Here is a 26,488-nt window from a genome sequence, read left to right as displayed (position 1 = left end):
AGTTGTCCGGATCTTCATTCATCAATGGATGATTGAATTATATCGAGAAAGCTTGCGGGAGAAATTGATTCGGAAGCGCGGAGTGATTTGTGCCGCATCGGCAATGGGCTAGGATCATCCTGCCGTTCGATTGTTGATCGTGAAATGCATTCTTATTTTCAATTTCAACAAGTCTGACTCTGACTCCAGCCCAAAAATTGCTTAAACTGTTTTCTATTGTTTTTTTTTTCAAACCATCTACGACGAGAGCAAGATGAAGTAAGAGCGTCCGCTTTGTTTCATCCAAGGTTTATTTTTTTAAATGTATTTAAGTAAAATACAAATAAAATCAATGTTTAGATGTTTTTTTTTTTATAAACGTTATCAAGTTTTTCCACACACTTAGATTTGTTTCCTGAAATGGGAACCACCGAGAGCTTGCGTTGATTAGAATGTATTCTTGGGATGATGGATATTTAATTTTAAAATGAATAAATTTCAATGTTAATTTAATCACTGCAGCATTGAAAAGTAAGCATTGCTTGATTATTTCGAATTTGTTCATGCATGATTACTGGCAAACTATTCTTGGTTCTGACTCAATAAGGCAAAGTGGAAAAATGCTTAGTTTTTAAGCATTTTTGATTTTTCATTTATATTTGAGTGTAGACAGTTCTGTGGTATTCTAGCCCCCCTCCCTCCACCTGCGTAGACAATTGTCCATACATTTTTTTTAATTTGTATGAGCCGTGGATATCGCCAACCCTCCTCCTCACTAAACTGTCTACGTAGTTAATGAACAGCCCCATGAACGGGATCCAAGTCTGCTTCCACCCCATCGATGGTTGTCAAGGTGATCACGCCGTGACCAACCTTTAACCAACAATCAATACGAAACTAACGATTTTAAATTGACTCACCACTTGACTAGCCTATTGATCCCAAGCAAACGATTAACCTACCCTATTCTAGCGAAATTCTAGTACTACGCAATGTTTGTTTTGATTCGCTATGAAAGTTTGACAGATAAAATGAGGGGTTATTGGTTTTCCCTATGTTTCGAGGGGTGAATCGATTAGCTTGGGACCGAAAAGAGTACCAGAGCTGAGCCAAAAAGTTGAGCACGTTATTTTGGGACCTTCTAGTCTTAGAGTTACCTCTATGCTTTAACCGCGCCGTCTGAAGCTGACTAGAGCCATGAAAGTAGCGCTTTTTATATCTTTTTAGGTTCGAGCAGAACGATGTGCAATCAAGTGGTACTCGATTATGACGAATGGGATTGGGAAAAAAAAACGATTATTTCATGAAAACAGTGACAAAATTATCATTTGTACATTTTCCAAAAGTTTTTTTTTATGGAAAATTGAAAAAGTATTTATTTTAGCAGATTCGTAAAGTAATATCCTATCGATTGGCCTAACACTATTTCACCACACGTATTTTTTGATTTGCACCCCAGTATAGTCGACAAAGACGTAGTTCTACGTCAAAAAAAATTGCTCGAAAAATTTCCGAAATCTCACGGATACTAATATACAGAAATTGGTTGATCTGGGTTTTGCAGAACAGAACCAACTTAACAGTATATTAAAAATTTGTGATTCTTGCCGTATACAGCTTTCTAATCGTACCGAACTATCAAATAGCGACGAGTTATCGAAATGTGATGAACAACAACAACAGTCAGGAATCTTTAGTAACTGTACCATCAATAACATCGGTAGAAACAATCGACTCTAATGTTGGCGAATATTTGCAAAGCGTTAATATGGAACTCCGTGGTGGAATAAGAGCCACGCGTTTCCAGATTATACCAAATTTTTTGATTAAGATTAGCTATCGCAAGAAAAAATGTGGTAATTGACATTAACACCCCATGATAAAGTGACCATTAATCAATCTACGCTCCATCATTCTGTCAACGATCGAATTGACTCCTGCACAAATCAGTTTCCCAAAAACCATCACGTTCATAATATTACGAAACCAAAAACCCAGTCCCATCATTTATCATCTCATTACCCCGTTCAGCGAGCTGTCATAATCGCCAGAATTGAGAAGTAGCTTGCCTGGCATGTTTACCGCTGAGGTTTTGCATCCCTGCGAAAATTACCCCAAACTACACTGTATCGATCCGTGTGGAGCGGGAAAAACTATTTTCCAACTTCCGCCATTATGACCGCTTCCTATTTTGCTATCTCGCTTTGTGTCCTTTCACATAATTTTAACACGAAAGCGTGATTCCTCTGTCCGAGACCGGGAGGGAAACGTGAAAATTCTGACAGTAATAGGTCCAACTATATACGCAATGCCTGATATGCTACGGCCACCATGTACGAATCGGAACTGGATCACTGGTGTACGAGATGTGTTGCATGATGCAACAAACAGCGACCAACAACAGTCCAAATTGTAATCCACTTTTCAATTTGCTACTAGACTATTTTTGGCGCGCGGGATATAAATCAGTAAAGTTTTTTGGCTCCATTCCAGCTCTGCAGGCCATATAGGATATATGGGCTGGTGTGTGTTGTACGGTTCGTCCTATTCCCGTGACAGCCGTAACGAGAAGGGCTGATTTCCTCTTCAGAGATGAAATAGTTCGACGGTTATTTGCTGAAGTCGGGCTGCCCGAGGGCGATATCCCGGACAAAGAGTTGCGTTCACATGAGTGCGTGGAAGTGTGGGGCGAAATGGGTCAGCTGAAATATTCAAAACTGCCCCATTGGTTTGTTGGCATGATTTGGAATTGAATAAAATCAAAAAATGATAATGTTTTCGTATGATAATCGTAATCCAATACCAATTAAATTAAGATTTACTCGGATTTTACTAAATTTTACTTTTTTCTTCTTAACTGCGTCGAAACCTAAAACCGAAAAAATTATTTAGTTTAGATTTGAGTAGGAAAACTTGATTTCTAATATTTGGTATCTTCAGCAAAGTTTCTTAAAATTGAAAGTTCTGACTTTTGACGTTATTAGCTTTTTGTTTATTTTGAATCCTCGTAGTAGAAAAAAAGTTCATTTTCATTTTTTCAAATGTAAATATAATGATTTGATGTCGTCAGAACTGTCGAAGAACATATTTTTACCAGCAAATTTGCTGAAGATTCAAAATAAGTATTATGCTTAAACAATAATTAATCACCACCCATTCATGAGGATGTCTCCTTCGTTCGTAGCCTCGCCAAAACTTAACATAAGCTTAACTTTACTGGATTACCATTTAAGGTGATTCAAGAAACATTTCTCGATTACTTTTTCGAATGAACGTATCCGCTTTTGTAAACAAAGCATTTGATCGTCAATTTGGCGTAACTTCCCCTGTCTGATGGTAGTGTTAGCATGCGTGAGCGAGCTGCCAGTTACGCCAAATCAACGATAAAATGCAAAAAGTAATCGAGATTTATTTAATCATGTTTCAAGAATAGTTATACAATTCTTACGGATAGTGCTTTTAGAAAATGTCGGCACAAAAGTTCAACGTCTGCCAACAAGGGTAGAAACTCACTCATTTTTCCACCAGACAACCCCAACCCAAAGGCCATCTACGGAGAAAAAGCCTTTCTATATAAACATTGGTCTCCGCACTGTCTGTCCCCTTGGAGGTACGCCATATATCAAGCAGCATATATCACGCAAACTGCCCAAAGATTGTGCAGAAAATGCATCTTTGTTATTGCTGGTATCGCAAGCAAAAGGCCACATTCTCATTTCGCTCTTGGCTTGGCTCCGACAAGGCTTGGCACAGAACATTCACCATACATGCCTTCTTTGAATCGGCCAGACCAAACCACGGAACCATAACTATTTGCACTAGCAACTTAATTAAAAGGAAGTCCTTCGTAATTAAAAAAGCAATTATGAATTCAATTTTCAGCGATAATGGACGAAACCGTTCTGAGAAGGAGTTCGGCTGTGGACTGCAAGCTCTTGAGAATACTGCAAGCTAGGCTTGTGTATATGTGGTTAATTTATGCTTTTGTTCTCTCATTTCCTTGGACTCAGAAATCTCCGATCCTCGTATGAATTTCCCATTTGAAAATCTTCGATAATCGAAACGGGAAATTGAATGAAGCTCAGATTGCGCACCATTGCAGTACTCACAAGAGACACTGTGTACTGTGTGACAAACAGACCCGAACATGACACCGACACGTGTTTGGCATTGGGTTATTAGCCATAGTTAGGTACCTATTTATACTGAATCTGATACAACCATGCACCTCCACCTAGCAGTCTTCTTCTTCTGTGTCGAGTGACAAAGTAGGTAATTTGATTACCTTTGCTCTTGAACTACCTACTAGGTATGATGCTTTCATTCATCAGCATAATCAATTGGCAATGCTTATGGTTTGACCAATCGAACGTTGCTGTATGACTGATAGCAATTGCATAATTATCTCGAGCCGCAATAGATTAAAGCTGTCTTCAGACATGAGCGAGCATGAGCGGATTTTGCGGTAATTTGAAAGAGACGCAAACGCAAATCACGCTCCACTCCGCTCATGCACGCTCATGTCTGAAGACACTAATAACTTTCACGGATATCAAGCTCATGGTTAAACCGTTCGCTGTGGACGAATATGCAGGAAAGAATAGATTTATGTTTCATACCGGGATAGGTAATTCGAATTCTTCTCAGTTCAATCAAATTACGCTAGTAAAGCAATTAAAAAAAATATCAGTTCAATCGCTACTGCAAGGTTGATACAGGTTGACATCGTCTGTAGATTGATATCGATTGTGTTTCGTTTGCCTAGTTTTGTTAATAGCAAAATTCAATCCTTAAGGTGAAACGGTACGTTTTGCAACAATGGCTGTCCTCACAATTATTAACCCGTAAAAGCCCGGGGCAAACTTTTTATTTTCAAAAATTGTGTCTCAGAGGAGCCAGGGCCGATTCAATTGAAATTTGTTTAACATCATTCCGGTGAATGGTTCTTACATATGTTGGGTGGTACTCCCCTAGGCTCCTCCCTCTTTGTTATATATTCATGAATGTGTTGGCACGGGGGTGTTTTTCTCAATCGTTATCATATATCTAACCTATCATTGCGACAACAAATTGATTTTTTTTTCGTTATAATGTATATTTCAATTTCATTATAATTTTCCTAAAATTCTATTACAAATATTTTTAATTCTGTTGAGCTCTCCCCTGAACTTCCATACGCTATCCTCAAATGAGTTTGAACTTCCTTGGAATTTAACTCAAAACTACTGCTGTATAACCTCTCCTTGACCCAGTCGAAAATATTAAATTCTCTAAGCGTTTAGTAAAATATTTGCATACCTTATTACGTTGTTTTTCATAGTAGTAGAATTAAAAGGAAAAGTAACGTAATAAGGTATATTAAGTTCTCCTTAACATTCCTTTGGAACCGAATCAACTTCAGATACAGATTCCTTCAAATTAATTTTGGGCTAAATGATTATTTTAAATATTGTCGACCCCAGAGCCTAAAACCTCGATATTATCCAAGGGGAAAGTCACTACCCGAGCAAAGTCGGTTAACAAAATAAAAGCAAATCGATATTAAAGTGTGCAGTTCCTATCATGATGAAAACTATATATATATTGATTTCAAATGTTACGACATAAGTCTGATATCATATTGTGCTTTCATTATGCAGCAAGACTTTTTAAATGAAAGCAACTTAACTTGAAGTTCTGCTGCTTACGTCTTGTTTAAAATTTAATTGAAATTCATCTGTCGTTGAACTAATGATGATTGTTTATTTGATTTGTTTGACCCATTTTAGGTCATTCGTGACTTTCCCGGGGTGAGATTGGAGCCCAAGTCTTTCAGCTTGAGAAACATGAATGGTAACCATTTACTCCAGGCCCGTATTCAGTTAAAAATTATGAATGCAAAATCAGTAATCAAATTGATTTCATTGAAAGCAGGATTAGTTTTCCGTTTGCTTCAACAGTGTAAAATTTTGCTCTCATTTTTGCTGTGTTAACCGTTAAGTCAACCAAAATGAGATCAACTGGAGTATTCAAAATAAGTTACATCATAACAGCAAATTTTGATTTCAATTTGATCTTTAGCTTTGCTCGGGTAGACACACTTAATAGGTTGCAATTTATTCTCAGTGTGACCCAAGTGTGCCGCAGCTGTGCCGGCAGTGCCGATCGTTTAGCCAACTGTATTTTTAGTGAATATTTAGGAATGCTTGGCAACCCGGTATTTCTGACAGTTCAAATGTTTTGAAACGGATTCGAAGCAGCAAGAGACTGGAATTGCTACGAAACTTTCAATTTCGACTACTTGCTAGTGGAATTGATAAGGACTGGGGATGACAATAGTAGCATGAAAAATCACAACGTGAAAAGCTCGGCAAGGAAGACCGCTGCCAGGGAGCCGGGGAAAGTAGGTCGCGAGATCGTGAAATGATTGGACACTACCACATTGTTGCTTCGAGTTCGAGGAAATGCGTACAGAACGATGAAAAGCGATTGTGTGGGAAGTTTGAACGGCTCCCACAATCATAAATTTCGTTTGTGATAAAAGCAATAGCGAAGCGGCGCCGGTGGTGTAGTGGTAAGCGTGATTACCTCTCACCCCAGCAGGCCTGGGTTCAATCCCAGTCGGTGCCGCCAGGATGTTCTGAGGCATAACATCTCTGGTCACGCCTTCCTTCGGAAGGGAAGTAAAGCCGTTGGTCCCCGGTTCATGAGTTGATGGGTCGATAGGTAGGGTCCAGGTGTGGGAGCTGCCTTCCTGGCGTCGGTAGCATTGGTGCGCAGCACGGAAAACAAGATCGACGGAAAACAAATCAAGGAAAAAAAAAGCAATAGCCAAAGATGTCCCCGGGAAAACTGATCGACTGATCGGATTGTTCCCCTACCAAATCAAATTTAACGTTTTCTGTGGAACGCCTTGTTCCAGGATTGTGATCTGCGATTTTCAACGTTTAGATGCCCGCTCTCTCTGACTAGACAAACGTACACTACCGGTCATAAATAAGGACTCGCTTGAAAAAGTATTGCAACACTCATATTGAATATTGCATCACCTTGAAAAGTTTAGCATCACCCAAAAAGAATGTGAATACTTGGGGTGATGCTAAATTTTTTAAGGTGATGCAATATTCAAAATGAGTGTTGCAATACATTTTCAAGTGAGTCTTTACTTATGACCGGTAGTGTATAACGCGTTGACCAACATCTATGGTATCAGCCACAACCAGAATAATTCCTTTCTATCCGGAACATTAGGGCATCTTTAGCGGCGATCCAATTTATTGGTTTGGTCTAAAATTTTGGAACAGACCCAGACCGAGCCCTTGCACTGGTGGTCTATATTATGTTTTAGACTAGTTCTAAAATGTAATTTTTTTAAACCAGTATAACTCTCGTTCTATTTTGAACTGAATTTGGATCAAGGCAAGCACTGTTCCAAACTAGTTTGACAGCTGTCGCTATCGAGATTTTGTTTTGTTTTGTTCGTTGCTGGGGTTTTTTCCAGCAAAACAAACCGATTTAGTTCCTCGATTTTCGAAGAAACGTGGACGGAACAATCGACTGCTGTTGACATTGGTGTAGTTCCAGCTCTATCGCGCTATCGGTGCTGCTGTTGCTGCCGTCCCTGTCGTCGCAGCTGCGAAAGGATCACAAGAGAGACATCCGAACGTTTCTGTTCTTGATTCTTCTTGACGCTTCTGTTGCAGGATTTTCCGGGCATGTTCTGGAAACTCCCAGGGAATTGGCCAGTTTCTGACTTTGTCCAAAACTCATCATGTGACACATCAAATCACATTAGATTTCAAAAGCAATATCAATGGTAGTCAAATATAGTGCACAGAATCATGTTGACCCCTATCGTATATGTTGCCGGCACCTCCAGGGAATTGGCCAGTTTCTGACTTTGTCCAAAACTCATCATGTGACACATCAAATCACATTAGATTTCAAAAGCAATATCAATGGTAGTCAAATATAGTGCACAGAATCATGTTGACCCCTATCGGATATGTTGCCGGCACCTCCAGGGAATTGGCCAGTTTCTGACTTTGTCCAAAACCCATCATGCGCCACATAGCAAATCACATTAGATTTCAAAACCAAGATCAATGGAAGTCAAATAATGTGCCCAAGACCACCTTTCTTACTTCCAAGCATCTTTCAGGAACCCCTAGGGAAGTGACTAGTTTCTGATATGGTCCAAACCCTGTGAAGTGTCAAATCTCACAGAAATATAAAAAACAACATAAGTTTAAGTCAAATATAGTGTCCAGATCCACATTGGCCACATTCTGGTATGTTTCGGGTACCCCCAGGGAATTGTCCAGTTTCTGACTTGGGCCAAAACCCAACACGCAACAAAATACCAGACAAATACAGGTTTTTATTATTATTTCACTGGGAAGCACGAGGAGCAGGAGGACGAGCAGTTCAAGGCTTTTTGTTAAAGCCGCACATCAATCCCGGAGACAGCCATCGGAGGTCAATTTCACGGTAATTGCCGGATAAAAACCGTGTACGAATTAGTATTAGATTAAAAAATGGCTGACCACAAAATCAGGGTATGAGTTGGTTTTGCCTCGGGTTTTGACGTTTGAAATAGACCGGCCAAAAATAGACCAACCGGTGCGTACGCACACAGTTTGATCTATTTTGGCTTGATCCTGTTAATTTTAGCTGGTTCAAATGTGACATAAATTTGGATCTAGATCAGACCACCGCTAAAGATGCCCTTAGAATGTTTACATTTTGTCAAGAACGTCAAATAATTGTGATTGCTATTCTATTGTTCGCATTTCAAATTGCAAGTATAATTGGATTAAGATTTTACATTTGAAATTATTTATCATAATTCTCGATGAACATTTCAAATGGTCCTATCTGATTTGATCGATTCTCTTCATCGACTTTCTCTTTTGATAACCATTGCTATGCAAACAGATTTTGCGCTAGTTTTACAACATAGTTTGATAATGATAATTATTCTTATCTAGCTTTCAAAACGTCAAATACAATTGGAAAAGGTTTTGCAGCTGAGTTATTAACGGAAGAGAAAGTCGATGAAGAGAATCGATCAATGCAGATAGGACCTTTTGAAATGTTTATCTAGATATCTTTCATAATTTAGTTGAACTGTGGACGGCAGGGAATACCATAGTATTGAGGAGCATTGTTCTATGCAGTATGAATACGAATTTTATAATAATATATTCCATCCCAAGAATCACGTAACTTCTACGTGTTAATCCAGTGACGATGAAGCGTATTGAAATGAGTTCTTCCATGTGAAGATCACGTAGCTCTTACGTGAAAAGTGTGATGGAAAAAATCTACGTATGTTTTCACGTTGCATTAACGTATCAATTATTTTGAGTGTGGTTCCAAACGACAACAAAGCCACCGACAAACCGACATGAATCATCATACAAATTACAAAGAAATTTCTGATCAAAACACAAAACTGACATCTGACTGCTGATCTCACAAGGAAACAATACCAAATGATATAGGAATCATTCCTCCACCTGATTGTGGAGTATGCTTTCGAGGTTGAGATTTTATTTGCGAGAAATCGGTGATTGGTATGTTTTGCTACAAAAGTAAATACGTCCAAATCTCAAAGTTCTCCAGATTTGTTAACACAAAAACGAAGCTCACGATGATCAAAATAACAACAATCATTACTTATTGTCTGTGTCACACTCAGTCTTGACGTCTCATAATCTAGTAACTCAGTCGACACTCAGGTTCCGAATGTCAGATATGAACGTCACTCTTTCGAAGGATTGTCAGATAGCTCAACAAGTCAGTCGGGGTTTGGTGTGGTGAGTGTCATCGGTGGGATTCGTTTAATTTTGCATAGGTCTTTTCCTTTGGATACGTACGCTCTCGTGACAATCGGGAGATTTTGCAACTCTGGTTACTAGATTATGAGAAGTCAAGACTGAGTGTGACACAGACAATAAGTAATGATTGTTGTTATTTTGATGATCGTGAGCTTCGTTTTTGTGTTAACAAATCTGGAGAACTTTGAGATTTGGACGTACATATTTACTTTTGTAGCAAAACATGCCAATCACCGATTTCTCGCAAATAAAATCTCAACCTCGAAAGCATACTCCACAATCAGGTGGAGGAATGATTCCTATATCATTTGGTATTGTTTCCTTGCGAGATCAAGCTTTTATTTGAAATCGGTGATTCGCGTGTTTGGTTACAAAATCAAATACGTCCAAATCTCAAAGTTCTCCAGATTTATTGACACAAAAACGAACCAAGCATCAACATTATCCTGATAGGAATAATATCCAATGATATATTGGATAATGGATAGGGATAATGTTGATGCCTGAGCAGCTCAGCACTGCACGACATGATCAAAGTATCCCCTGCTATCAAAGACACCCCGTTTAACGGTAACTTTTTCTAACAACCGTTGAGAGAACAGAATCCTTCAAGTGATATTAATCAATGAAATTTGCTTTTTTCTTCAGTTTCTTCGTGGGAAGGCCCCAAAAACTGTGCGCTAGAACCGGAAGCTACTATAGGAAAAATGAACGTCACGATTATCATTAATGATAGGTAAACGAATGTCAACAATACTGATTGATAGAAAAATTGCTGCTGAGATGACACTCACTATGAAGAAGAGTGTAAACAGCACGACTGATTGAGCGGAGCGGTGAGTGACCAACTTTCATTGTCAACTGTCAAAAGCAACTGGTACGTTGCTTGAGTGAGCGTCCGATTCGAGAGTGATAAAATAAAAAAAGAGTGACTATGATCAGTTGTTCCGTGAAAACGCATCGGCTCATCCCTCACCAAGAACATCGCATGAGTCTGAGTGCACTATAGTCTATAGTTAGTGTTTTTGTTTATAGGTAAGGAGATACCGTGCTTTCGCTTTGATGACAACCTAAATAGAAGTGATATGGTAATTAGAAGCGAAAGCACGGGCGTAGTAAATAAGTAAATAATTGCGTTACTTATTCGCTATGAATAATCACTGAAGATGTGAGTTATTTAAATTATAATTATGTAACCTATTATTTATAAGACCTTAATAAATTTTACAGCTTTACAGCGTTGGGCAACAGTAGGAAACTATGCGTTTTATTGTTTGTCCCGCTAGAAGAATCGGTGCCCGTATCTTCGAAGCTTCTATTTTCAATATCAGTCATTTCGTGACAGTTTTCAAGACTGATAGCAGGAGCATTACTTTCCACGTCATGAAAATTTGCTCTTGGTATCAAATATCTATGTGATTTCAAAAAGTAGTATACTACACCATGTATGTAAATTTGTTCGCAAAATCTGTGTAAATCATACAACGGAATATTACACAACGGATGGAATGACATATGTGTAGCAGTTTCGATATATATATTCAACTACATTTGTTTGCTAAGTTTGTATTGAACTTTTTGTTTCTAGGTATTTACACTTCTGTAGCCATCGTTTTGCTGGCTTTCAACTTTGGCGATAAAAGGGGTTCTTGCTGCACCAAAAGGAGAGGTGTTTCCAAACACCAAAATAGAGGAAAGAAGAAAAAGGCTCTCAACTTATTATTCTAGATGAACTTCCTCAGTTATTTATTGCGAGCTTTCTATGCCAACCAATGCATGAATTTGTATGTTGTGTGGCAAGCGCAATGATGCTCTATGCCCAGGGAAGGTCGAGAAAATTTCCAACCCGAAAGATTTCCTCGACCGAACCGGAAATCGAATCCGCCGCCTCCGGCTTGGTAATACCTAATACCATGCCTCTACTGACTACGCTATCTGAGGTCCCTATGTTTGTAACATAGATGTTGGTAATGATGGGTACGATAATACATTCATGAATTTCATATTCATTCAAATATTCGTAATCAATATCTTAAACTACATCTTACATTTGGCTAAAACTTCAATTCCACCAGCTTATGGATCTGATAGGATTGGAAATCATCCGTCCATAATCCAAACTAAATGATCCTATCAAAAACCACCCAAGCACCTTATTTCAATTCCTGCTGTCACCATCATCATCCTCGGTCCTTTCTATGTACGCAAACAAAACCTCCATACCAGTCCAGTAGCTACCTACCTAGTGAAAGGATACGAGTTTACTTTGGTGGAAAGTAGTTTTCTTATGGCAGCCGGCACTGGCGCAGTGAGGGGGGGGGGGGAGGGTTTAGGGTCCCCCAGAGCCTAGGAGCTAATATGAAATTGTGTTTTTATACAAAATGTGAGTCAACTTCAGAAGTTTCTTCTAACTACCTCTAGACGTTTCCTCTGATGTCCTTTAACCCGTTAACGCCCAAGTCTTTTCTGACCTCCGGACAATGCGTGATTTTTCCAGGAGTAATCCAAGGATTATTCTAAAATTATTTGAAAACAATATTCTAAGGATATTCCAAGGATCATTCTAATGAAATTGAAAACATAATATAGGGGAAATGGATGCAATGTCGGCTTAAATGCCCCTAATTTGGGCCCATATATAAATTCAGCAATAGACTTAATTTTCAATAGCGACCAAAAATATCCATAAGTACCGTCAGAATGACACGTCCATCTAGATAAAATTGATAAATAGCAGATTTTTAGCGATGGGTCCAATCTTAGAACAATAGGCCAACATTAGAGCCATTTCCCCTATTTTGCCAATTTCTGTTAAGACAAGATAAAATTTAAAAAAAAGTGCTGATTTTTAAATAGATCACTGGGCATTAAGGGGTTAAAATATTGTGCAGACATGCCGGAAGATTTTTCAAACTTATCTTGAAAGTGTTTTTTTCTGAATTCCCCTGTAAGTGCATTAAGTGACTTTTCTTGGAATTTCCACACAATTTTCTTCCATTCTTCTACATAAACTTGTTCCTGTTTTATTAGGATGATTTTTACGACTTCCAATGTGATTTTTTTTTCTGACTTCCACCCAAAGATTCCGGTAATTTTTCCTGGGAGTTTATTCAGGTTTTCCCAAGAAGTGCGTCTGGCTTCCTCCTGAAATTTCTATCGACATCATCTGGGAGTTTTTTTTTTCGTATACTTGCATTGAATGTATCTTTTTACTGATTCCAGACAATTGTTATGATTTCTCCTGGTAGTTCCTTCCAAGTTCCCTCAGAAGTCTTGCCGGTTTGCACTAAACATGTCTTCCGACTTTAACGAGTCGGTCAACTTCCTATAGAAGTTTCTTGTAACTTTCTCTGGTTTTTTTTCGACATCTCTAAAAGTTCTTTCGAGGAAATTAAACCAGCTTCCTTAGAATTGGAAAACGTAAGTTTTTGTGAAATAAGCGGAAATTGATTCCCAGGATGTAACTGGTTCTACAACAGCCCCCCAGGCATAAATCATGGCTGCGCCACTGGCATCCGGTAAATAAAAGTGAACTGAAGAGGTGAGAAAAAATAGATGTGTCTTTCGCATTCGACGCTATCTTTGCCTGCTGACCTTCTTTCACAGTCGATTTCCTTTCATACACCCCAGTGGAATGGCATTGCGGTAAGTATATGGTATGCGCTACATGGGCATTGACAGGCATCCTTTTTCAGTTATTCAGTGAAAAGGTATTGGATTCATTGGTCAAACAAAATACTCCTTATTGAGAATGGATCAGCAACATGCTTTTCCCGTTTGTATGGCACAAGTGAAATATGGAAAATTCTCACCCATACCAATCGGCTTATACATCAAATGTAAGTTTGAATTTCTTACACCATTTGTGTAGGGTAGAGAACTACTTCAGCCTAAGCACCTATGTTCGGTACGATAGTTGAGTTAGAAACTTACAAAACAAAGTTTGTTTGTTGCATTCCTCTGGACATATATGTACACTCATTTTTCTAAAAGACAAAAGAAGCGCACCAACCCGAGCAAGAATGAATATCTTGATACCTTAAATTGGTATGGATGAGCCTGACATAAGAGGTAAAATACCAAAGAACAAAATTTCCTATAACACTAGTCCAATACCGAAATATTCAAATGCAATACCAAAAAAGTCCCACACAGGTATTCTTTTGGTATCCAAAAAAACCGTTCCTATATTCGTGAACAAAACATCACGATAAACTCAACTACTAGTTCTTGATTTAGTTGCCATAAAGATGATCGAATAAATCGAGTTAATCTCAAATCCGTGAACACAGTTAACGCCTCTTCAGTGCGACTAGCGATTTCTTAACGTTAAGCAATCTACAATTAAAATCATGATTTTGTGATACCATGAACCCGTAATCTGATTTGCGTTCCTGCAATCGTGAACTTGGATCACATGCAAAGCTGCAGCTGACATTTTCAGATTGTTGTCAAACTTATCCCTCCTGAGTGCTTCGATTCGTCGATAATAGCATAGAGGTAACTCTAAGACTAGAAGGTCCCGAAATAACGTGCTCAACTTTTTGGCTCAGCTCTGGTACTCTCTTCGGTCCCAAGCTAATCGATTCACCCCTAGAAACATAGGAAAATCCACTAACCCCTCATTTTATCTGTGCAACTTTCATAGCGAATCAAAACAAACATTGTGTAGTAGTAGAATTTCGACTAGAATGGGATACGTTAATCGTTTGCTTGGGACCAATAGGCTAGTCAAGTAGTGAGCCAATTTAAAATCGTTAGTTTCGTATTGATTGTTGATAATAGTGTGTCGATTATTGATGTTTGATGTGCATTAGAGTGATGCAAAATTTGAAATTGTCGCTCCACAATACCAACGATTCCAAATCGGATCCTGACTAACCTCTCAAAATTTTAACCCATTTGGTGAGAAACTGAGATGGCACAAACCATTTGAAGTTTGTATGGGAATTACTATGGTAAAACCAAGATTTTTGTTCATGTCTCTCTAATAATTCACCATATCGGTCAGCTACAACTTTGCTGTAGACCACTTTTTGATTAAATCCAAGGATCGAAAGTTATCAATGGTTCAATGCACTGATGTCTTATGATCATGCTCAATCAACTGCTCAGCAGACAACATTGGTGTTTCTGGGGCGTTGAATAGGACACAAAAATCATGGCTACTATGTCACACTGCAAAATACAGTGTTGCCTACAGAGCAGCTGCTTGATCATGTCATAAGTTTACCAATCTCTTAAATAATTAATAACTTTTTCCTGTCTCGTTTTACATAGAAACATAGAAATTTTCTATAAGAATGGCTATCGAACTGTTTCGCAGCTCAATATGGAAAAAGACTAGAAGGCAATGAATAAAAAGTTGAGATTTCCCATCGTAATTTACATGCAAACTTCAAATGGCTTGTGCGAAGTCTGTTTCTAATCAAATAAGTTGTAACTTTGGGAGGCTAATAAGGACCCGATTTGAAACCATTTAAGCACTGTGGAGTGAAAAAGTCAAATTTTGCATCAGTCTAATGTGCATGCAGTTGAGCCGTATCGTCAGAATGGTGGTGGAGTTCATCAAACTGGCCGTAATTCTCGAAGGAAAGGGTGAACCAGCGATAAAGCGACACCAGTTGTGGAGAAAACTTTGAAGATTGCTCCTAGAAATAACATGGGAGGAAAGGTGACCAAGCACCGATGCGGCTAGCATCGTTCGGATGTTTCAGCCTAGTCTTCCGTCGTTTGTAGTTTCCTTCCACTTCCATGCTGTACAATCCAATCAAAACATTGAAACTTATTTTGATGTTGACGTTTTACAGTCCATGAACCATGTTCCCGTTTTCAAGAACAGTAAAATTTCTGACCAAAGCACACTACTGACATCTGGCTCCGTGTAGGCGGGAAATATTTAGCTTAGCCATGAACCCGCATGCAAAAGTTATGAATTGGTTCGTGTCTGATCTATTCTGTCTAGATCAATCCTATGATTTGACAGTTCGGATAGTTGCACATTTAAGGCTCTGAACCATTTGGTGGATTATTTTAACTTTTGGTTGAAATTTGACAGATGGAAAGTTATCGATTAACCCTGCTATCCGAGCATGGTTATTTCTGACAGACAAGAAGTTAAATTTTGCCAACCGTGGCTCGAAAACCGGTCGAGCGACAGCACAGGGATTTTCGAACATAGAAAATAACTTTCGAAATGTCACTTTTAACCACGAGTTAAATTTAACTCGGCAAATGGTTCGCAGCCTACATCGATTACGATTTTCGGGCATAAGTCAGAATTAAGTGTCATGTTGGTTTGTCGGTGCTTTAATCACGTTTACCAGAACAAAATCGTGATTTTCTGAATAGAGTTCACGTTTCTATGACTTGTGTTGTCTTTTCTGGTGCTCGGTGCAACGTAACCCAAGCGTTACGTTTATTTTGCGTAACAATGTTCACGATTTCATGATTTGTATTCATGGTGTACTTTCGTAAACCAAAAATTGACTTGTTCCAAAAATCGTGACTTAAGGTTGAAGAATTCCGGAACGGATTTTTTGATGAATTCATCTGTAGCTGAAACATTCCATTTTGTGTAAAAATCCGTTCGAAAAAGAGCCTTTTTCTGCTATTTAATTTAAAAAAATGGGAAAAGTTAAAAAAAATAACCTTCGTAATTTGTCAATGATTATCTACTTTCCACCGGAAACGATCATTAGATTTCTAATAAATTATTCAATATGCCAATATTAACTCAAGCTTCCAACCCTCAGGACGCCCCTTCCCGCTTGAAAAATAATAAAGTGCCTAATGAACAAATCAGACAAAATCAAGTAATCGTAGTAGCTAATCTCAGTGTTCGGAAAATCATTCCCAAATCATTCCAGCTTTAAACTCATAATTGCAAGCTATCAATTATGCATGTTGTGTTAATTTTCCAACTCCTGATGCACAAACAATATAGATAACAATGAATAACGCCAACATATAAAGAAGCGAACTGAAAACTCATCATTGATTTTTGCGCCATTGAATTTTGCAAGGTCAAGCTCATAGGCGTATAAACTCATGTATAAGATTTTGAGTTTTTCCGAACACTGGCTGAATGATTCATAGCCTGAATTTATTTACATTTTTTACATACGACTTATCCAAAAATGGTTCCAGATCTCAGACCTGATCAGTTCTACCACCGACAAACCGACATGAAACTAGTTACGGTTATTTTGAACTGCAGCGATCGCAAATGTCAAAACTGACTACCACCATTATTTCTTTGATTGTCAATTGCTGAGTTGTCAGATTTGCTCACTTGTCAAAAGATCAAAACAGTAAATAGTGAAAATGGGCCGAAACTGCGAAGTATTTGAGTGCATGAATAATGATGGAAGGAGCGTTGGCAAATCATTTTACAAATTCCCAAAATGTGAGCACACGTAAGATGAAGAATTTGGTAGTGAAATATGAATCAATAAAAAAAAATTAACTCTCCCAGATGCAGGTTATGGGAGCGAAAAAAATATATGCTCCGACCATTTTTCAACAGAAGGGTTTCTGCAACCTAACAGACCAGATCGAGGGTAAGATTTAGAAAAGCGCATAATTTTTAGCAATCTAATAAACTTATTGGTTTTTTTTTCAGCATCAGAAAAGATGTAATTCCCACCATCAGGGATCCCGGTATTCCCCAGATCGAAAATGTTGAGAAATACAATAAAGTAAATGAAGAAAATCCGCAGGAAAATATGACACAAGATGAATTCATGGAAATGCAATACCTCGATGAGGCACCAACAATCAATACGAAACTAACGATTTTAAATTGGCTCACCACTTTAGTAGCCTATTGGTCCCAAGCAAACGATTAACGTACCCCATTCTAGTCGAAATTCTAGTACTACGCAATGTTTGTTTTGATTCGCTATGAAAGTTTGACAGATAAAATAAGGGGTTATTGGTTTTTCCTATGTTTCGAGGGGTGAATCGATTAGCTTGGGACCGAAGAGAGTACCAGAGCTGAGCCAAAAAGTTGAGCACGTTATTTCGAGACCTTCTAGTCTTAGAGTTACTTCTATGGAGGCACTGTTGTGTGAAAATGACCGGTTCGAAATACCCTCAGAAATCCAAAATGACGAGGAAAATAAAAATAAAGACTCAAATATATTTAGTGCTCACGTTAATATTGAACCGGATACTCGAAGTGCACCTGGTTTCGTGCGAGATTTACTTAACTTCAACTATGATAATTCGCCAGCTGCACTTTATAAAGCTGAGCTTTGTTCCATGAAGGAAAAATATCGTATCCTAGAAAATGAAGTGAAACATCTAAAAGTGCTTCTTCATACAACTGAAACTACAAGCAAGAGGAGAGTTGTTGCTATCAAAAATAAGAACGATACAATACGAAACCTAAAAAAGGAGATAAATGTACTCAAAGCAAACACAAAAGCTGATTCCCGGTTTTATTTCGACTTAAGAATAGCCCAGTCTTCTACGATAGCCTGAAAAACATGAGTAAACTTCCAAGAGCTAGAAGATACAGTCGACCTTCTAGGAAATTTGCAGTTTCATCGTACTTGATTCAACGCTCCAAAGTTCTATGCATTCTAACACGGGTTTCGTCCTAGTTTTCTTTAAATGTTAATGTATTTCAAACGTATATATTTATCTTCACAGAAAGGCTCAGCATCATGGAGTAAGTAATTTCCTGCAATTCGTGTCCTGCCGGTGGGCGCATAACTGCTCCATGTTCTATGGAATTATATATATGTCGGACAGATACGCGTTCATTGGTAGTGCCTAGCTTTCATAGCACAATAAACATAGCAAATAAGATTGTCCAGTTTATCATGACATTTTTCCCTACCGTTTTCTAAAACAATCAATTACACTTTCCTAACTAATGACAAAAGTTTGTCGGAGGTTTCCACATTCTGCATTCAGATTTGTCGACCGGGACGGGATCTTACAGCATTTCCGCAAACAGTACCACACAATACTCCATTCTGCATTCGTTGTCAGCTGGTCAGCTGATTACTGATGAACTTGACACCCGTTCGATTTTCCTTTAACCAAACAATGAAAACAATGAGGAGCAATACAAACATCACTTTACAATTCTTACTCGGCAACTACGCCCAGAACGAAGGCTGTATTTTCGAAAGGCAAACACTTAATTTGTCCAATCTTTCCCCACTTTTGCATACGTTTTGTCCACTGGAAAAGCTATAATTGAACATGCAACTATAAGAATTCTCGCATCACTTTTCAAATAGACCAATGTAACATATCCACCATTTTGAGAAAATCGAAGTTGAAGTTCGACTGATTATTATTTAAACTGTTTAGAAACAATACATTTTGCAATACCATTTTTAATGTAGTCATTGAATATTAACGTTGACAATTCATTAGAAACGGTAAAATCACAATTTTAGTTTGAATTTCATGCGACAATATAGAAAAAAAACCACATAGGACGTTTTGACTAGTCAAGTTGTACATCGGACATGTTACATTGGACGATTTTTTTCAATGACATAATCAATGAGTTTTACATTGGACGTTTTGATACTAGATTCCCTTTCACAGATTTCAGAGTAGAGTACCTAATTTTAGGTTGGCCCCGCCTTTGGAAAATGAGCACCAATCATGTTAGGCAGTCCGAATGACCGAAGTAACAAACATGTACCCATCATGTACAGTGGACAATTTTTGACCTATGATTATCTTAAATAAATGAAAGTAAATTTGGATGGATGGTTTTGTATCACATACAATGATAGAAGAGCAATAGTTTGTATAGCTTAGCTCGATTTGTTTACATTTGTTACATTGGTCTATTTGAAAAGTGACGCGAGAATTAACGACTGATTGTTTTTTTTCGTCTCGGACTTGCTACCAGTGCTGAGATTTGTCATTGTCATTGACAGACTTTTGAGCGATATTGACAAAATTGTTTTTCACATAGTCAATGATAGCCTTAAACCTCAAAAAAATCTTTGTCAAAATCTCATTCATTTTTTCGTCAATGACAAAGATTCACCTGGTAACAGAAAGGGTAATTTCTTGCATTCTGAGTCACATTATTGTTATCCAAGCTGTTCAGGAAGTAGATGCTTGTTCACTTTAATGGCTCCATGTAATTGTTTTCCTCAAGCCATTTAATTTCATTTTAAATTTAGCTAACAAACAAATCAGTACATGTTCGTCACTGACAAAAATGCCACTGACAATTGACATGGTTTGCTTTGACGATGACTGTTCGCTCAAACGAGTGACCAAAGCAGAATTTTGAGTATCACGGTGTATTGTCGAAATTGTGCAGCACTACTTGCTACGACTGAATGCTAAGTTTGTTTACCACCAGCGATGACGGCAGCGACTGAGTCTGATGACATTTGATATGACAGGGAAACGGACAGTTCACCTGTTATGTGATAGAGAAGTTCCGCGAACCCGAGTATGAGTGGCGCTAGTGTTCTAACGTATTTTAATTTGAATTTTTGTGCAGAAAATTAATGTATTTTTGTTCTAGAATTCATGTCGGTTTGTCGGTGGTTCTACGCCAAATGATGAATCGAAAAAGTTCGACTTTATCCGATTTGCATGAGTGTGTGTTATGGGCAATCATTCACATTTTTGCAAAAAATCGGCTATTTTGAATCTCGTTTTGTATTTCAAAATGGCGTCCTTGTCATTTTTCAATAAATTGTAGCACGAAAAAATCACTTTTGATCAAAATAACGTCTGAGACAAAAATTTAGAGAAACGTTAAGTCTTAATGGGGGAAAAATACACTGTGTTTTTTGTTTTAGTAATTTTGAGTAAAAATTCCAAATAAAGTGCTAAAACTCAAATATCCCAAAAAGTATATATTCAAAGTTTGTTTGGAAATGCTATCGAACATGAAGCTATAGTGTGATAATTTATTAGCTGAAGAAAGGTCTGAAGAGGGTAGGGTGGAAAAGTTTTACAATATCTACCCAGTTCTTATTCATACAATTTTGACCAATATTTTTCAGGTATGTAATCAGTAATGTCAATTCAAAGATGTCTTTCGTACACAAATCACACGTTTAGTTGAGATAAAAGGGGACTTAATTAATTTTCAAAAAAGTAACAGCATTTGTCGGTCATAAAAATGTGTTTATTGCATTCTACTTGTCTATCGGAACACAGTGAACACATTTTCATTGACAGAATTTTGGTTCTAAACGAAAAAGCTGCTTTTGAATTTCCAAAATTAATTACGTCTCCTTTCCTCTCAATGATTGTGAGGATAGCCATTGTTACATGAAATACCGTTTCACAATTAGATTTTATCCCTTTTCTATATACGAGAAATGTAATGGTTAATTTTATACATCAGGCTGAAGATATAATCAACTTCCCTGAATCAATATTCTCTTGAAGAAAAATATTACAAATTGATTTTCATTCAAAACGTATTGGTTGTAAATGAACTTAGTTCAATCAATTAACTAGCATAAATTATATGAAATATCTTTAAATCACTGAGTTATTTATAGCACATAGTAATTTATAGAAATGTTATTTTTTAACTTCTGAAGGCCGATTAATAAAACCGCTGTACGGACAAGAAAATTTGCCGACGAAGAACGAGATCTTTTTGTCCATTGTCTTGCTCATTCTGTAAATTTGGTTCAACAAGACACAATCAAAAGATTTCCTATTTGCAGAGACCTTGAATCTGATAAAAGATATGATTAACTTTGTCAGAGATTCACCAAAAAAACTTGCCAATTTACAGACATTGAAATCTGTAGATTTGACGAACCTGCGACCTCTCTGCCCAACGAGGTAGACTGTGAAATATATGTCGCTCTCTTCTGTCCTATCAAATTATTCAGCTTTAGTAGAATTTTTCGTATCGTTGGCTGAAAATGGCGCTTCTGATGCTGGCTCTAAGGCATCTGGTTTTGACGTAGGGCTACGTCTGTGATTTCTATATGGGGGCAACCTTTGTGAAAGGCAAAAATAAAACATGTAACGAAATAATGAATGATTTTGAACGTTAATAGCTCAGCTGCCCCTGGATCAATGTTAATAATTTCAACACCAATCGATTAGAAATATGTCTACGCATCGATAGCAATGCTTCCGACCGTTGATTTTACACAATAAACTATTGAAAAGTTGTAAATTTCAAGCATTATCCAAAAACGTCTAAATAACTAACAAACCCACCAATTACATGCTTATGCTGCTTCCCCAACACAGTCATCAGAGAATGATTCTCTAATACTGTCATCAGAGAGTTGTGAGTAGACGAAACAAGTCGAAGTGGCAATTGCAATGCAATTGCGTAACTATTTGCACACTCATTACCATATTCAGAACCACACACCCCCAACAAACACACAAAATGCTCTCCAGAGTTGTAATCTTGTAACCAAACATGGAAGCAGGGATGCAAGTGATTTTGATCGATTCTCTTCATCGACTTTCTGTTTCTCGACGGCAAACACATTCAATGATACGTTTGTTGTTCTGGATGATAGGTCCCCACATGGTCATCAAAGAGGAAATCGACTTTCACCCCTCTGCTTCTAAGCCCCTTAATTCAGTCGTCGTCATAGCAATGAAAACTAGCATCGCACCGCTTTTGGTTCTTGGGTTACACTTGCTGGTTGCAATTCTGCTGTTCGACATTTTCGAAGGACCACCAAAAAAACATGAATTTGTAATGCCTAAAAGTCCAATTATTCGATTAACGATTAATCGAAAACATTTTTCCAGCTATTCGATTAAATCTTTATCGAATTTTCAATTATTCGAGCGCATTACCGACACCCCTTCTTATTTCTACTCGTTTGATTTAGCGCAGTAGAGAAAATAAATAAAAGTGCTAATTTATCTGAACAGGTATAGACAAGAACCATGACGTGAAACAGGATCATAAATTCACCGAAAAAAAGTGTTTAGCGTCTTTCTGCTAAAGACCAAGATTTACCAACTTGTTGAGAGAAATAGTTTAACGATAAAAACTAAAAAGGTGTGGAGCTTTAGCTGGGTGGACACTGATATTCTGCGGCTTTCCAACCTGTCGCAGACACCAGTTCAACCCCTGTCCAGCAGCAGACGGGCCGAAACTCTTGTGAGTGCCCAATAGTTGAACCGAAGAATATGGGATTGTCCGGTCCGATTTGCTGATCCAGCTGCCTACACGTCATCATCATCATCCAAAGGTTTTAAGCCTGTACTACCATCGGCCCTTTTCAGGGATCGGTGTTGATGTTGGCTCGCTGCTTGAAACTTTTTTTTGTGTGTTCGAAAGAAATTGATCGAAAGTGTACCAAAAGTGCTTCTGAACGTGTTTCGCAGAGTTGGGAGTGGTGAAGTTCGTAAATTCGCGGTTTATGTTCAGTGAAAATTCCGTATCACAAAATTGCTCAACGAGTTCCCTTTTTTTTTGCCGTTTGACGACGACGGGCATGCGAGAGAAAAATAAGCATTGGGAATGTACACCCGGCTGTATTGATTTGGTGAGTTCGTTCCAGTTGAAGATTGTTCTTATACATATCTCGATTGCATTTTCGAGGGGACGTCCGGAGAGCCTTGAGATTTAGGCGTTGTTGCTTTTGCGGCAGACGAGTTGGTCGCCGGTAAGGTCCAGTAAGTGCTGCCAGCAGATGAATTAAGAGGTATTCGAAACAAAATTGGTAAGAAATGTCCATTCAAATCGTTTTATTACAGTTAAACAAATTTCAAAACTATATACGTGCCAGATTTGGAAATAATATTTTTTGAATCTGGAAGTGTGTTTATGATACCATTATCCATTTGATAAAGGTAGAGTGAACATGCGGGGCTTATTGTAAGTAAAAGTGACCTCGGAGTGGTCGTGAATTACCAGGCATTCTGAAATGGGTCACTGGAGCTGCAATAGAGCTAACACCTTCTAACTCCCGGACTAAACCTGCTTTAATTGAAGGGTAATAAAAAGCAGTTTTCTTCCATAATAACACTGCCGGACAGTGGGGGTTAGATTGTACACACACACACACACACACACTACCATCGGCCCTTTTCAGGGCCACCAAGATTTTCCAGAAGAGTTAAATTTAAACTAAAATTCATGTCAAAAGATTCTTTTCAGGGCAACCATAGTTATACTAAAGAGTATATACAGAGAGAACCCCACTCAAATTCCTATTCCTACTCAAAACACTCTTTCGCCATTGCGTACAACCCATAGGGCTGCCCTTTGTAATTTTTGAGAAAGCTGGGGAAATTCGAATTCTACTTTATCTTGAACGTCATGGGGAAGATTTTTGGATACGTTGATACAGTGAATACAGCCTTACGAAAATCCTTACAAATTCCTGCGATTGGAGGAAGCGCACCGGATGGTCGAAACGCTGAAAGCCAGCCTAAGCTTCTCTAAAAAGGATTATGTTGAAATTTGGGAAAAAGTAACAAAAAACAGACCGGAAGAAGTTGGATCGCCGAAAGTCCCTGGAAGAAAAAGAAAATCCCAAGCGTTACGAAGCCGATTCTCCAACTGCGAGTACCTCAATCGAGTACATAGAAATTATTGACAAAGTCCGTTTTTATTGGAAGTTGAACAATTTATGCTGGGTGACGACACCAATAAGAAAAAAATATTAGTTTCTATGGAAATGACATCGATTTTGGTGCAAAGAGAGATGTGTGAACGATTCTCAAACGATTCCACAGATAAACCTATGAAACACACTTTATAGATGTTTTGCCGGAGTTTGTGAAGTTTTTAAGAATTTACCTTACAGTTTCCGTGTCGTCAGCTACTGCTGAGATGTTTTTTAAGGGTATTATGCCACTTAAGACCTATCTACGTTCAACCATGGGACAGCAAAGGCTGAACTCCATTTCTTTATTAAATTTTCAACAGGAAATGGCTAAAGGTCTCGATTTAGATGTCATCATGAACGAATTCATTAATAAGAATATTGAAAGGCAGGCAACGGCTAATATTTCAGATAATTTGAACATAAATCACTTAAAATTCTAGATTTGTCATTGAACTGAAGTAATAATTCAGCTTGGTTCAAGAAAGAGAGACACTGCAAATAAGAAACCGTTTAGTAAATGTTTATTCAAGGGTTGAGATTGCCGGTATTACTAAAAAAAAAAAAAAAAAAAACAAAAAAGTTCTATCAAAGCCCCAACGCTCATATGGATCCATAGATATTCGCACTCGTCACGTTTAAACCTTTTAACATCGAATAAATACGAACACTTTCTCCGGATTCCATCCATCGACCCGTATCAATATTGAAACACGTTCAGCAAAACAAAAAGCACGGGGCGTCGGAAAAATCCTCCTCCGCTCATTCACTCACTCACTCACCTTGCTTTCGTCATGTGTGTCTGCTGCCTGCGAGAGTTTACCAGGCGTATCCACCGAGGATAAGTCCTTGGTCCTGCTTTGAACAACACCTCTCCGTCCGTTTGCCCCACCAAACGTCTCGTGGTGGTGGTGGGAAAACAGTCAACCAGCACACTCTCTTCTCCTTCTTCCCGCTGCTAGCCAACTCCGGAATCAGCAAGGATAACGTAAATACGACGCCAGAAGAGAATGCACACACACTTAATTTAAATTCAATACGATCACGTCCCCGGCGGAGGATTTCCCTATTTGCAATATTTTCCCAGCATTCATCGCCTCCCAAGAGTCGTCTGGCAAGTTGTTATCCTTGTACTTTTAAGCTTCACCGCACAATTTGGATTTTTTCCATTTTTTCTCTTTTTCTCTCGCTTTATTGGTGTAGTTTTTTACCCGTTTCCGTACCAACCCAACTTATTCTAAAAAAATATTAACATTCCTTCAGGGTACAACTTTTCATTACCGAACTAACGCAGAAAAAAGCTCGCTCTCAATACTGCTACTGCACCCTGGAGATGTAATTCCGCCTTCCGCTTCTACTGCTTATCCTGCTGGTACTGGATGGATGCTGGCCAAGTCCTTGATATTTCTCACATTACACTGCTATTTATATCCCCAGTCTCCATTAGCAATGAAAGCCTCGAACAACTTTGAGTAATTATGGCTAGCAAACTTTTCTCCTCTTCAAAGAGATCCACGCCAGATCCTTTGCCACTTATATCCCCATACATCACTTATCACTGAACTATAATACCCCCTTGCCTGCTTGCTGCTGGTATTCAAAGTATTCTAAAGCTCTGTTTCATCTCGCAACGAGGAACACGTCTTTTCGCGACGATCTCCAGGCTCCAACTAACCAACCGGAACCTCGTTCTGCTGGCTCCAACAGTCCTCCGTAGCCAGCACCCATCTCACGTCACATCTTCTCCGTACCGAAAACGATGCACTTTGTCACGCACGAAAAGTAAAAGTCCTGCTAGAATGTTACATCCCTTCCACAGCATCCCCCTGCTGTTCAAAGCGGAAGAAGGTTAAATGGTTCATCGATAGGCATAATTTGTAGACATATAATAACTGTCAGTACTCGCAAAAGCGTTGTAGGACAAACAGTCCTATAATCAGTGCTGCAAAATCTCACGGGGATATTCAAAATTCTGCTTTGGTCACTCATTTGAGCTAACAGTCATCGTCAAAGCAAACCATGTCAATTGTCAATGACAATAATGCTGTCAGTGACGAACATGTGCAGATTTTTTTGTTAGCCCATCTTGAAACGAATTTAAATTAGTTGAGCAAAACAATTAGATGAAGCCGT

The 26,488-nt window shown here is 38.3% G+C and overlaps 1 protein-coding gene across 1 annotated transcript in view; it reads right to left on the bottom strand.

Moving 5' to 3' along the window:
• LOC135702994 (uncharacterized) overlaps positions 1 to 26,037 on the bottom strand; it is a 38,267-nt gene extending 12,230 nt beyond the window's left edge. Inside the window, exon 1 of the mRNA XM_065224082.1 lies at positions 25,138 to 26,037. Within this exon, the coding sequence (XP_065080154.1) occupies positions 25,138 to 25,151 (14 nt within the window). The 5' untranslated portion in view covers positions 25,152 to 26,037. The remainder of the gene's footprint in view (positions 1 to 25,137) is intronic.
• Between the last annotated feature and the right edge of the window lie 451 nt (positions 26,038 to 26,488).

Source organism: Ochlerotatus camptorhynchus, unplaced genomic scaffold (assembly GCF_037179485.1).
Source record: "Ochlerotatus camptorhynchus isolate MF236.1 unplaced genomic scaffold, CSIRO-AGI_Acam_v1.1 ptg000204l, whole genome shotgun sequence".
Taxonomy (NCBI): Eukaryota; Metazoa; Arthropoda; class Insecta; order Diptera; family Culicidae; genus Ochlerotatus; species Ochlerotatus camptorhynchus.
The sequence above is the reverse complement of the archived record's forward strand: the minus strand, read 5'-3'. Positions and strand labels throughout refer to the sequence as shown.